General features: G+C 39.8%; 2 protein-coding genes and 1 long non-coding RNA gene across 4 annotated transcripts; all 3 read right to left on the reverse strand.

The window, feature by feature from the left end:
- Positions 1-2,215: 2,215 nt before the first annotated feature.
- LOC148205739 (uncharacterized) lies at positions 2,216-7,720 on the reverse strand. Of its 2 annotated transcripts, none has more exons than XM_088111921.1 (2): positions 6,140-7,720; positions 2,216-2,245 (listed from the first exon to the last, which is right to left on the reverse strand). In XM_088111921.1, the coding sequence occupies exons 1-2, from the start codon at positions 7,718-7,720 to the stop codon at positions 2,216-2,218; spliced, it is 1,611 nt and encodes a 536-aa protein (XP_087968047.1). The 2 variants fall into 2 exon arrangements, with proteins under 2 accessions (XP_087968047.1, XP_087968051.1); XM_088111925.1 differs by having other exon boundaries at positions 2,220-2,245; positions 6,148-7,456.
- LOC148205740 (uncharacterized) lies at positions 3,913-4,433 on the reverse strand. Its single transcript, XR_015786947.1, has 2 exons — positions 4,198-4,433; positions 3,913-4,117 (listed from the first exon to the last, which is right to left on the reverse strand). It is a non-coding gene; the product is annotated as an uncharacterized LOC148205740 (long non-coding RNA).
- Positions 7,721-11,172: 3,452 nt separating the features above from the next.
- On the reverse strand, positions 11,173-12,221 carry LOC148205741 (uncharacterized). Its single transcript, XM_088112292.1, has 2 exons — positions 11,864-12,221; positions 11,173-11,454 (listed from the first exon to the last, which is right to left on the reverse strand). Exons 1-2 carry the CDS (start codon positions 12,219-12,221, stop codon positions 11,285-11,287), a joined length of 528 nt encoding a protein of 175 aa, XP_087968418.1. The 3' UTR covers positions 11,173-11,284.
- Positions 12,222-12,728: the final 507 nt, after the last annotated feature.

A 12,728-nucleotide genomic window follows, 5' to 3' on the forward strand; every position in this document is an offset into this window, starting at 1 on the left:
AAGTAATCTAAACCTTGTTGTTGTGTGTAGCCTTTGGCTACAAGCCTTGCCTTGTATCGTTCAATACTCCCATCAGCATGCCTCTTTATTTTGTATACCCATTTACATCCGATAGGTTGCTTTCCATTAGGTAGATCAGTCAAAACCCAAGTTTTGGTATTTTCTAAAGCTGCAATTTCTTGATCCATGGCATTTCTCCAACAATCATGTTTGATGGCTTGGTTATAGGTTTTAGGTTCACTAACTTGGGAAAGATTAAGGACATATGATTTATGAAGAGATGATAATGCATCATATGATAGATATGAAGAGATAGGATATAAGGTACCTGTGGATGACTGAGTGGCGGAAGAAGTAGATGACATGTTGCAATGATAGTCCTGCAGATAAGATGGTGTATGTTTTGGCCTAATTGATTTCCTTTGTGGAGTAGCAGTGACAGGTTCAACAGAAACAGGCTGAGAAGAGAAAATAACAGGGTCGGAAACAATAGAAGGAGGAGATGTAAGTGGTAAAGAGGGTTGATCAGTAACTTCTGAGAAAAGAGGTGATGGAGGTGAAATAATTTTGGTGACAAAATCCAAGGAATTTTGTGTATTAATAGGTGAGTGCTTGTCACTAGTAAGAAAAGGAAATATATTTTCATAAAATACTACATTCCTTGATAGAAAAATTTCCCTAGAATTGAAATCTAACAAAAGGTAGCCTTTCACTCCTGTTTTAAAACCCAGTAAAACACATTTTCTTGCACGAGGTTGAAATTTTGTTCTATGAGTTTGAAGAGTTGAAGCATAGCAAAGTGAGCCAAAAACTCGTAAGTAAGTAATGTCAGATTTAACATTGTGTAACAGCTGAGATGGAGAAAAATATGTCAAAACTTTGGAAGGTACACTAGTGCAGAAAGGGGTTTTAACGTCCGATATTTTGGCCTTTTGACGTCCGCCGTACGCCCGACGTTTATGTGGGTGACGTCGCTCAGACGTCCGTTGTGCAGGACGGACGTCTCTGTAAACGTCCGTTGTGTCAGCACGGATGTCTACATGAACGTCCGTTGTGGCAGGACGGACGTCTCTGTAAAACGTCCGTTGTGTCAGCACGGACGTCTACATGAACGTCCGTTGTGTCATGACGGACGTCGACATGAACGTCCGTTGTGTCAGGAGGGACGTTTACATGAACGTCCGTTGTGTCTGGACGGACGCCTATATAAACGTCCGTTGTGTCTGGACGGACGTCTATATATACGTCCGCCTCCTCCCCCCTGACGTCTACCTTGCTGAAATGTTTTAGGTAGGAGCTGGGGGGTGGACGTCCGTGTGTGCACTGACAGACGTCTGTAGACGTCCGACTGTGCACTAACGGACGTCTACTGGGCGTGTTTTTTTTAAAAATTAGTTTATTTTTTCAATAAAACCACACCTGAAAAGCAGAAAAATGTCCCAGAACAATTTTGCAATAATATAAAAATGCGTTTTATATAAACAAAGTTCTACTTAATGTGGAGTTCAATCCACTACCAAACTATCAACATAAAACTTAAACTAAAAAACTAAACAATGTTCAACAAGAAATATAACTATTCCTAACTCCATCTTTGCAGAAGATAAGCGGTCCACTCCTGCCTTATCTGTTTAATTGTGTCTTCTGTAATAGGCGATGTAGTCTTGAAGCGCTGCAAAATTCAACAAAGATTCATTATTGTTTCATATATAGTTGTAGATGAATATGATTTGTAATGTATTGAAGGTATACATCATTACCTCATTCCAGTCATCTGTAATGACTGCTCGAATGATGGTCTTAATCCAACACATCACATAGAAGCCACATTCCCATGAATCTACCTGGTGGTTACACTAAAATAACAAACTAAATAGTTAAGAATTTAGATCATTCAATAACATAAATGAAAAGGAAACGTTAAATGACTTACAACCTTTGGATACAAAACTTGAACCAGTTGACCACGAGATTTACCAATAACTCTGTACAGATTGAAAACACAAAGTATAATTAATATGACTATTTTATCATAAAAGTTGAAGGTGAACATCAAATTCAAAGTCATTTTTGGAGAAACACTTACCCTTGAAGCATGGTTCTCAACTCAGTTTTCATCCTCCTGTGCAACGAACAAAAAAATATAATTTTACATTGTTTGGGAAGGATTACCATCAGCTGCCAGTGCGACCTATCACGAAGGACAAATAGTTATTCAACTAATTAACGAAACTATAATAATAAACTGACCACATATAACAACACCTACCCGTCAATGTATGGCACAAGGTATACGTCTCTTTTTGACTCATCCATCCATGTTTGCAAATAATCTTGTCTGTTTTGAAGTGTGTTACCAGACGGTTGAATGGTCTGAGGTTCAACAAATCCGTACATGGAAGACCGACCTTGGTCTACAACGATTGTGTCCATGTACCTAAAACAACAAAGTTAAGTTGTTAGAAACTATATAACAATGTAAATAAAAGTAATATGAAAGACCAAATTGAGTAACTTACATGCACCACAGCTGAATGATGGAAATATTCAACATCCTGTCTCCCCCAATCACCTCCAATGCATCAGAAAATGTGATATAAACTGGCACATGTGGGGGAAGACCAAATACCCTCAAATCCCAGTAGAGTTCTAATGATGCTTTCTTTAATCTGGGTAATTTTGTCACTAACTTTGATAGAGGATCATCCTCCGCTTCAGCCATCTCATCATCTTCATGTATGACTGTATCATGAATTGGCTGCTTCTGAGGACGTGTGAACTGAAGATAAGAATTTACGTCAAAGCTTTGTCAACAATTATATGAAGAATAAACATAGAAATACTATTTTAAAAGACATTATACCTGTGGAGTAGCGATGTGGGACATGATCAATGCTCTAGGCCATGCAATAAATGATCCTATGGCCTCCCCCACAAAGTTAATTTCTGGAGTGGGTACAGGCACCTGAGCCTGGGGATCCCGAACCTCGTCAATGGTCACACGCACGTGCTGGGGTAATATGGCAACACCATGAATGGTCTCCCCTCCCTCAAGCACTCGTCCGACAGCCACAATGCGTGGGGGATCCCCATCAACCAACAGCTCATATTGACCGCTATACTGAGTGGGGTCTACAGCAGAGCATGATCCTTTAGTGCTGACACGAGGTGGTGTGGGAGTTTCATCGACCCCCATGTCGCCTTGCGTCATGGAATGCAGCTTTTCTTCAAGCGCTCTTTGTATTTGTTTTTGTTCTTGTAGCTGCTCCATGAATCGTTGCTCCATTGATCTCATGCTTTGGTTGAGTCTTTCCTCCCATTGAAGATCCATCTGCCTCAGTGTCTCCTGACTCATTGATTGGGGGGTTTTCTGTGTAGGGCCAAAATAGTCACGAAGACCAATCGCCCCAGGAACTCCACGTACACGTCCTGGGTGCTCGGGCCTTCCAATGGCCGTTGTCAGAATGTCGTCCCTACCTTGGCCAGCAAATGTGCCCTGAGTCTGCTGCTCAACCAACTCATCCTGCACATAAAAAAACCAAGTTACTTAGAAGACATGCTGTGATAGATACACAATCAAATAACTGCTTATAATTTGAACTTACAATTCTCTGTGAGATCAAGGCAGCTGAGGAAGATGTCATGTTCCCATCAGATTTAGTCCGAGCAGCCTTCCACAGCTCGTACCTAGCAGGTGCAGGTGCTAGGTCGGGCGACTCAAGTCCCAAGGCATCGGCTCTAGACTTTCTCAGTTTCTTCTCCAATTTTGCATATCCACCTCGTGATAACAAGTGGGGTGCGTCGTTTAACTTTTGTCTTTCTTGGGCGGCTAACCTTTTATCCTGTGAAACCATGTATATAAGTAAGTGTATAATCATAAAAACTCAATGAAAGGCGATCTTAAGAAACATACCTTCCATTCCTCAGACTCTCTAGATGCACGAAACTGCATCCAATCCTCCTCTGTGAAGGTATAATGCTGAGATGGATTTTCATGTTGTCTATCTCCAAAGACATATAGTCGTGTCAGCCTTGTCTTGAAATCCCTCCATCTTATCGCTATATGCGATAACACTTTCTTTCTGATTTGCATTGTGTTTGGAATATCAAAATGTTGCTGTTTAAAACCAAAAACTTGTTACCAAAAGAAAACATAACAGATAAGTATATCACAAATTGCATGAAGTATAAACATACCTGAACATCTTGCCATAAGAGGTTCTTGTCGACCTCTGGGACGTCATCCCAACATGCATGAAGGATAGAGACATGACTTTTTGCTAACTTGCCCAGATAACTCCTAAACCTATCAGCATTTGGCCCTGATGGATGACCTGATCTGGGGTCAATGTCAACATGCCTCCTCTGACCATCCACGCGTCCGGATGTCACATCTGCCACTCGGGTGACGCCTCGTCCACGTCTGCTCTTTCCCGATCCTGAGTCTGAGGCCGACATACCTAAAAAAATTATACAACGTTAGTAATAATTCAATTATGATGAACATACATATAAAGTCAATAAAAGTTAAAATATTAACCTATTAATTAATTGTTTTTTCCCAAATGCCTTCGTTGTGATCACTACGAATTGCCTGCATTACATCGGCAACGTCATCAACTGGGTCTTCAGTGGGTCTACATGCAACAGATGTTGTCTCAAGTATATCAAGAGAATCGTCATCCTCATGTCCATGCATGTTTCTACCTTCTAAAACCACTGACAATTTGTTATTCGATGGATCACTTACGTAGAATATTTGTCTTGCTTGACTAGCCATGATAAATGGTTCATCAGTGTAATTCATCTTGTTCAAGTCTACCAATGTGAAACCAAGGTCATCCATCATGACACCAGAATTTATATCAACCCATTTACACTTGAAAACTGGTACTCTAAAAGTAACGTAATCAACTTCCCATATTTCTTGTATTATTCCAAAATAACTGATGGATGCTGTGATTGGATTTTTGTCTTTAGAACTAGCAAAGTGCACAGCCTCAGCTTGTAGTGTGACGCCACTATTTTGAACTCTGCTTTTGTCATCTTCTACCTTTGTCTGAAATGAAATATTGTTTATATAGTACCCACCATATGTAATGACCTCTGTGTTCGGCCCACGAGATAACCTCAATAAAGTTTCAGAAACATGTGGAGTCGCATACATCTTTTTCTTAAACCATCCCAAGAAGGTTTTCACATGTTCATTAAGATGCCATTTTTCACTCATTTTTGGGTTTGCTGCCTTTATTTCATTAACGTGGTCAGAAATGTAAGGAATCACATCAACAGTGTTGTTTAAGACGTACAAATGAGCTTGGTCAATTTCTTTTCTGCTAACACTTTGAATTCTCACACCTCGAACACCCTTACCTTCACATTTTCCTTCATTTTTGCTCTTCGGAAGACCGACGGGTTCACAAGATGGCATATAACTTGAACAAAATTCAATGGCTTCTTCTGCAACGTATCGCTCTATGATTGAAGCTTCTGGTCTATACTGATTCTTGACATATCCCTTTAAGATCTTCATGTATCTTTCAACTGGGTACATCCACCTTAAGAAGACCGGCCCACATATTCGAATTTCTCTGACTAGATGAACAATCAAATGTACCATGATGTCAAAAAAGGAAGGTGGAAAATACATCTCCAATTGACATAGTAGTCTTATTCCCTCATTTTCCAATTCATCTAAACTTCGAGGGTCAACAACTTTCTTGCAAATGGCATTAAAGAAAAAACTCAGACGTGTCAGAATACCCCTAACAGAAGGAGGTAATATACCTCGAATAACAACTGGTAACAACTGTTGCATCAATACATGACAATCGTGAGACTTTAAACCAACTAGCTTTAAGTCTTGCATAGACACAAGGTTACTAATGTTTGAAGAATAACCTTGCGGAACCTTCACACTTCTTAAACAGTTACAAAAACTTTGTTTTTCTTTTTTGGAAAGTGTGTGACAGGCTGGGGGCAGATAGGTGCGTCTTCCTATTATCTGTGGATGTAACTCAGATCGGATTCCCATGTCAGCCAAATCTTGTCTTGCTTTTATTCCGTCTTTGGTCTTCCCTTTGACGTTTAATAAAGTTCCGATAACACTGTCACAAACATTTTTTTCAACGTGCATCACATCAATACAATGTCTAACATCAAGTTCACACCAATATGGAAGCGTAAAAAATATCGATCGTTTCTTCCAGATGTTCTTTGCATAGGTACTTTTATGATGTTTTCCAAACACAATGTCAATGTTTTTCACTTCGTTGTACACCTCTTCACCATTCCGGGGTCTGCACACAACCTCATCCTCAGCACTTCCATTAAATGCTTTTTTCAATCTACGATAAGGATGATTACGAGGAAGAAATTTTCGATGTCTTGTATATACTGTCTTCTGACCATGCTTCAACTGAAGGTAACTAGTGTTTTCTTCACATATGGGACATGCAAAATGACCTTTAACACTATAACCGCTCAAGTTTCCATATGCTGGGAAATCATTTATAGTGCAAAACAACATTGCACGCAAACGAAACTGTTCCTGAACATGTGAGTCAAACACGTCGATGCCTTCTTCCCACAACAATTTCAAATCATCAATTAAAGGTGCTAAGTAAACATCAATGTCATTTCCAGGTTGTCTAGGACCCGATATCATCATGGACAACATCACATATTTTCTCTTCATGCACAACGAAGGAGAAAGATTGTAAATCATCAACATAACTGGCCACGAACTGTGTTTGCTACTTAAGTTTCCATAAGGATTCATACCATCAGTTGCAAGTGCAAGCCTTAAGTTTCTTGGATCTGCACCAAATTCAGGAAATTTGTCATCAATCTTTTTCCATTGTGGAGAATCAGCAGGGTGTCGAAGAAGATTATCGCACTTTCTTTCGTCAGAGTGCCATTTAAGGTTCTTTGCATCTTCTTTAACAGAGAACATACGTTTGAACCTAGGTATTATAGGCAAATACCACATCACCTTAGCAGGTGCACCATCATTACCTTCATCACCAGTGACTCTGTCAGATTTCTTTTTAAAACGGGATAAACCACATGTTGGACAATACTTTAACGAAGCAAACTCCTTTGTGTACAAAACACAATCATTAGGACAAGCATGTATCTTTCGATATTCAAGACCCATTGGACATAAAATTTTTTTGGCCTCGTAATTACGAATAGGTAGAGTATTATTTTCTGGAAGCATCTCCTTCAACAACTCCAACAACTCGGTGAAACTTTTATCGGTCCATCCATTCCTTGCTTTTAAACTAAATAATTTTAAAGTTGAAGACAGACGTGTAAAGTTCGAGCATCCTGGGAACAACGGTTGCTCTGAATCATTAATAAGAGAATCATACAAATTAGCCCTTACAAAATTTTCTTCACCGACATCACGTATCATGTCCTCTAAATGGTCACTCATCCATTCTTCCACATAATTCGTTCCTCGTGACGTGGTTTGCTGCTCCAGTAGTTCTCCATGCCAAGTCCAAACGGTATAAGTCCTCATTATGCCGTACATGAATAGATGGTCACGCACATTGCCTAAGTCTTGCCGTATTTGATTAAGACAACGCACACAAGGACAAAAATATTTCCCATTGACGGACTTAGCATTTCGTTCAACGTATTGCAAGAACTTCGAAACACCCTTCTCATACTCTTCACTGATGCGACGTTCCTTCATCCAGCTTCGATCCATACTATGTTCGTAAAATCATTAGTTCAAGTGTTTTAACTCTCACAAGGTTAGGCCCTACCCATTCAAAAAAACTAATTTTCATAATTATATCAGCCACGTGCATTGAAGTCTACATCATAAAATTGATAAGATTTCGGCAGCATTTCGCATTGGTCTCCGAAATACACGAAATGAGAGTAGTCAACGATGACCACAATCAAATATGCATCCGGAGAACAACACAAGTACTGAACCGAAATTTTATCAATCTTATCCTTAAACTCCAAATGACATGGAATTGCAAATTATGGAAATTAATTTTCTCAAACTGTCCAATCGGACAATTCAAAATTTAACACAAACGATTAAAAGATTAATCGTTTGTCTTAAATTTCAAACGGGAACTAAGTGTCACTCAATGATTTGATACTTATATAATACACAACTAATACAGATATATTCAAAAGCCAATTACGCAGTCACATTTTACAGTAAAAAACGTGCATTCACAAAACTCAATTACATGCATACAAAAAAATTTCAACCAACAAGCTAACCTGAAAAGTAGATTCGAAATGAAAATGATGAAAACGGAGGAGTGAACGGCCTAAAACGCAGTCCAAAAACAGTCAAAGAAGCCTCCAAGAACACGCAAGAGTCTACAAAAAAACGGACCGAAAACGATTTTTAATCGGTTCAAATCAAAGGTATTTCATCACAGAGCAATGTAATCGGATTGAAAATGAATTTAAACGGTCCAAAAACGAGAAAACTCACCTGGAAATCAATGGCGCAGCAGCGTTTTGCGGAGGAAGACGATGAACAGTGCGTTTCCAAACGTTAACTGGTCACTGGTTCGCGGGAGCACGATATTATACTCTTAGACGTCCGGCGAGCTTGTGGACGGATGTCTATAATAGTATAGACGTCTGGTTCGTCACTAATGTGACGTCTTTGAGGATTTAAAAATGATATTCGCGGGTGGGTTTAAACGTCAGTGCTTGGTTGCGTCGACGTCTCTAATATGATAAACGTCCGTTTTGGGGGGTTGACGTCTATTATATTGAACAAACTGGACGTTTCAACTCCCCATGGCAGGCCCTCAACGTCCGTCCTACGACGGCCCGGACGTCTATAATAGTATAAACGTCTGGCCCCGCATATGGGACGTCTCTGGACCTGAAGAGAATTAAATATCCAACCACCCTGTCAGTACATTAAACGTCCGTTATACAGGCTCGGACGTCTATAATATTATAGACGTCCGTGCCCTCTTAGGACTGACGTTGAGGGCCTGAAGAGAATTAAATATCCAACCACCCTGTCAGTACCTTAAACGTCCGTTATAGGGGCACGGACGTCTGTGTTTATTATAGACGTCCGAGCCCTCCCAAAACGGACGTGTAAGTTCCCTACTTGGGAAATTGAAACGTTCAGCCTCGTAGACGTCCGTCCCCCTAAGACGGACGTCTAAGGGCTGCAATGGGTATAAACGTTCAACTATAAACGTTCAGCCTTTTAACGTCCGTCTCCGAGGACGGACGTTCGCTAGAGTATAAACGTCCGTCTCGGCCAGGGACGGACGTTCAAAGCCTGCAAATGGTTTTCACTGTTCAGCCAAATGAACGTCCGTCACTTAAGACGGACGTTCACTCAAGTATAAACGTCCGTCTCGGCCAGGGACGGACGTTCAAAGCCTGCAAATGGTTTTCACTGTTCAGCCAAATGAACGTCCGTCACTTAGGACGGACGTTCACTCAAGTATAAACGTCCGTCTCGGCCAGGGACGGACGTTCAAAGCCTGCACATGGATTTTCACTGTTCAGCCTAATGAACGTCCGTCACTTAGGACGGACGTTCAATCAAGTATAAACGTCCGTCTCGGCCAGGGACGGACGTTCAAAGCCTGCACATGGATTTTCACTGTTCAGCCCAATAAACGTCCGTCACCTAGGACGGACGTTCACTCAAGTTTAAACGTCCGTCTCGGGCAAGGACGGACGTTCAAAGAGCTGATAGGTGTTTACTAGTTCAGCCTATTAAACGTCCGTCCCCCAGGACGGACGTCCATAACATTATAAACGTCCGTCGCGACCAAGGACGGACGTCCAAAGGGCTGACACGTGTTCACTTTGTTCAGCCTATAAACGTCCGTCTCCAAGGACGGACGTTCATAACATTATAGACGTCCGGCGAGCCCCAGGACGGACGTCTACAGTTCCACTTATTTACTAATATGCCACCGGTCAATTATATACGTTGGGGCTTTTGTGGACGGACGTCTATTGGGAGACGTTAAAACCCCTTTCTGCACTAGTGGTAAAATATTAATGAGTTGCACAGCATAACGAACAGCAAAAGACCAGAAAATTATGGGCAAATGGGATTGAAACATTAAAGATCTAGCAACATTGAGAATGTGTTGATGTTTTCTCTCAACGACTCCATTTTGTTGAGGTGTTTCAACACATGATAATTGATGTTGTATCCCTTTTTGTCTATAAAAATCTGTCATTGCAAACTCATTACCATTATCTGATCTAACAGCTTTTACATCAATGCCAAATTGTGTTTTTATATAAGAAACAAAGCCAATAAGTTGTGATCTTGTATCTGATTTACTTGTCATTAATTTAATCCATGTGTATCTAGACATATCATCCACTATAGTTAAGAAATATTTGAAACCATCAACCGAAGAAGTACTATAGGGCCCCCAAATATCAACATGAATTAAATCAAAAGGAGCTTTTGAAACAGTAGTACTTAATTGAAAAGGTAATTTTCTTTGCTTAGAATAATGACAAGCATCACAATGCGTGTATTTTGTATTGGGTAAAGTGGCATACATGTTGCGTAATTTGGTATAACAAGAAAAAGAAGGATGCCCTAGTCTATAGTGCCAAATATCTATAGAGTTATGTCTTATTGTAGAACAAGCAATAGAATTCTCAAAAGTAATAGCAGCTGGTGAACCAAGGGGTGTGGGTGCAGGAACTATCATGACATACAAGCCATCTCTTTCTTCAGCTTTGCCAATCATCTACAAGGTTGACTTGTCCTATATTTCACAGGAAAATTCAGAAATGTTAAGTTTACAAGATAGAGATTTAGTTAACTTTGTGACCGAAATAAGATTGACAGAAAAATTAGGAATAAACAAGACATTATGTAAAGTAAGGTGTGGGCTAAGTGAAACAGTGCCGGAAAAATGAGCAAATGAAGAGTTCTTGTTGGGTAGTGATACTGTAATTGGTGAGATTCTATGATAAGAAATAAAATGAGACAAAGAATTAGATATATGATCAGTAGCACCTGTGTCTAGAATCCATTTGGAATAGATATTACCTTGAGTCTGGGAAGAAGTGGAAGCATTATGAGAGCTAACTAGATTAGTAGAATGTGGGATTGTGGGATTAGATTGAGGAAGAAGTGCCAATAAACCATGAATTTGCTCTTGAGAAAGTCCCAAAATTGCGGAATGTGACTGTGCCGGAGAATTATTATAAGAAGGAACTACTGTAGAAGAATCTGTTGTAACATTGTGGACTCTTTTGGATTTGAGATCAGGTGGTAATCCATGTATTAGAAAGCAAGTATCAATGGTGTGGTTTGTCCTGCCACAGTGAGTGCATTGTCGAGGTGCACCAAACCTTCCCCCTGAGGAACGAGCCTGAGAACCTTGATAACGAGCCTGAGAACCTTGATATGAAGATCTTCCCCGGCCATAATCATTGGCAGGAGAGGGTTTACCTCTGCCATTGAAGGTAGAAAAAGAAGGTTTAGATTGAGAAACTTGTGACGCCATGACTGGAGGTTGAGAAAGAATTCCTGATTGTAATTGTCGCTCATGTTGAATTATCATCGAAAAAATTTTGGGTAAAGAAGGCAAGGGATCCATGAGAAGGATCTGAGAGCGAACAACAGAGTAATTATCATTCAAGCCTCTAAGAAAACAAAGAACACAATCATTTTCACGATATTCCTTCATTGTCTTAGAAACAACACAACAAGAAGCAGAAGATTGGCATTCAGGAATAGGGCGAAAATTGCAAAGTTCATCCCAGAGAATCTTCATTTTAGTGTAATATGCAGTAACACTTAGATCAGACTGATGCATTGAATAAAGATCTTGATGCAATTGTGAAATTCGAACAGAATCACCTTGGGAGAAACGATCTTTGAGATCCTTCCATGCCGTAGCAGCAGAGTCAATCCAAATAATACTTGTAGCAATCTCATGAGAAACAGAATGATTGATCCAAGATAAAACTAGATTATTGCAACGCTTCCATGCTTGAACCATTGGATCTGTACCAGCTGGACAAGGAATGGAACCATCAACAAAGCTAAATTTATTCTTCATTTGTAGTGCCATAGACATCGAGCGAGCCCATCCATGATAATTGTGACCTTCAAGAATCGGGGAAACAAGCACCAATGAAGGATTCTCATTAGGATGAATGTAATAGTCATGTGTTGTATCTTGCAACGATGCGAGAGTAATAGAGGGAGTAGCCATAAAAGGAGAAGAAAAAGGCAGAAAAGCCAAGAACGAAAGGTAGAAAATGAAGATCTGGACAGGAAAAGAATTGGTTGCGGAAGAACGTGATAAAAAATTAATTTTCTTCTGATACCATGTTATGAGAAAAGAAAGGATAGGAATTGTATTTCTTATTCCATAAGAAGAGAGTACAATTTTTACATATATATAATTGTTTGAAACAATATATAAACGGAATATAAATATAAAAATAGAATATAAATATATGAAGATAAATGCACAGATATGAACGGAAAATAAATTAAATCCAATATTGAGAACTACGATGATGGATGTAGATGAATCGATGGGGTTGTCGTTGAGAGATGGATGCAAAGTTCAAATCTTTACGTGATGGCTGCAAAGGAGAAAACTACAAAAAAGACGAGGCACAGGTGCGAAACTTATTTTTGATGAATGCAAATGGGTTGTCATTGAGAGATGAATGTAAAGTTCAAAGCTTTACGTGATGGCCGCAAAAGAGAT

The sequence above is a fragment of the Vigna umbellata genome, chromosome 1 (genome assembly GCF_029865625.1).
Source record: "Vigna umbellata cultivar VRB3 chromosome 1, Vumbellata_1.0, whole genome shotgun sequence".
Taxonomy (NCBI): Eukaryota; Viridiplantae; Streptophyta; class Magnoliopsida; order Fabales; family Fabaceae; genus Vigna; species Vigna umbellata.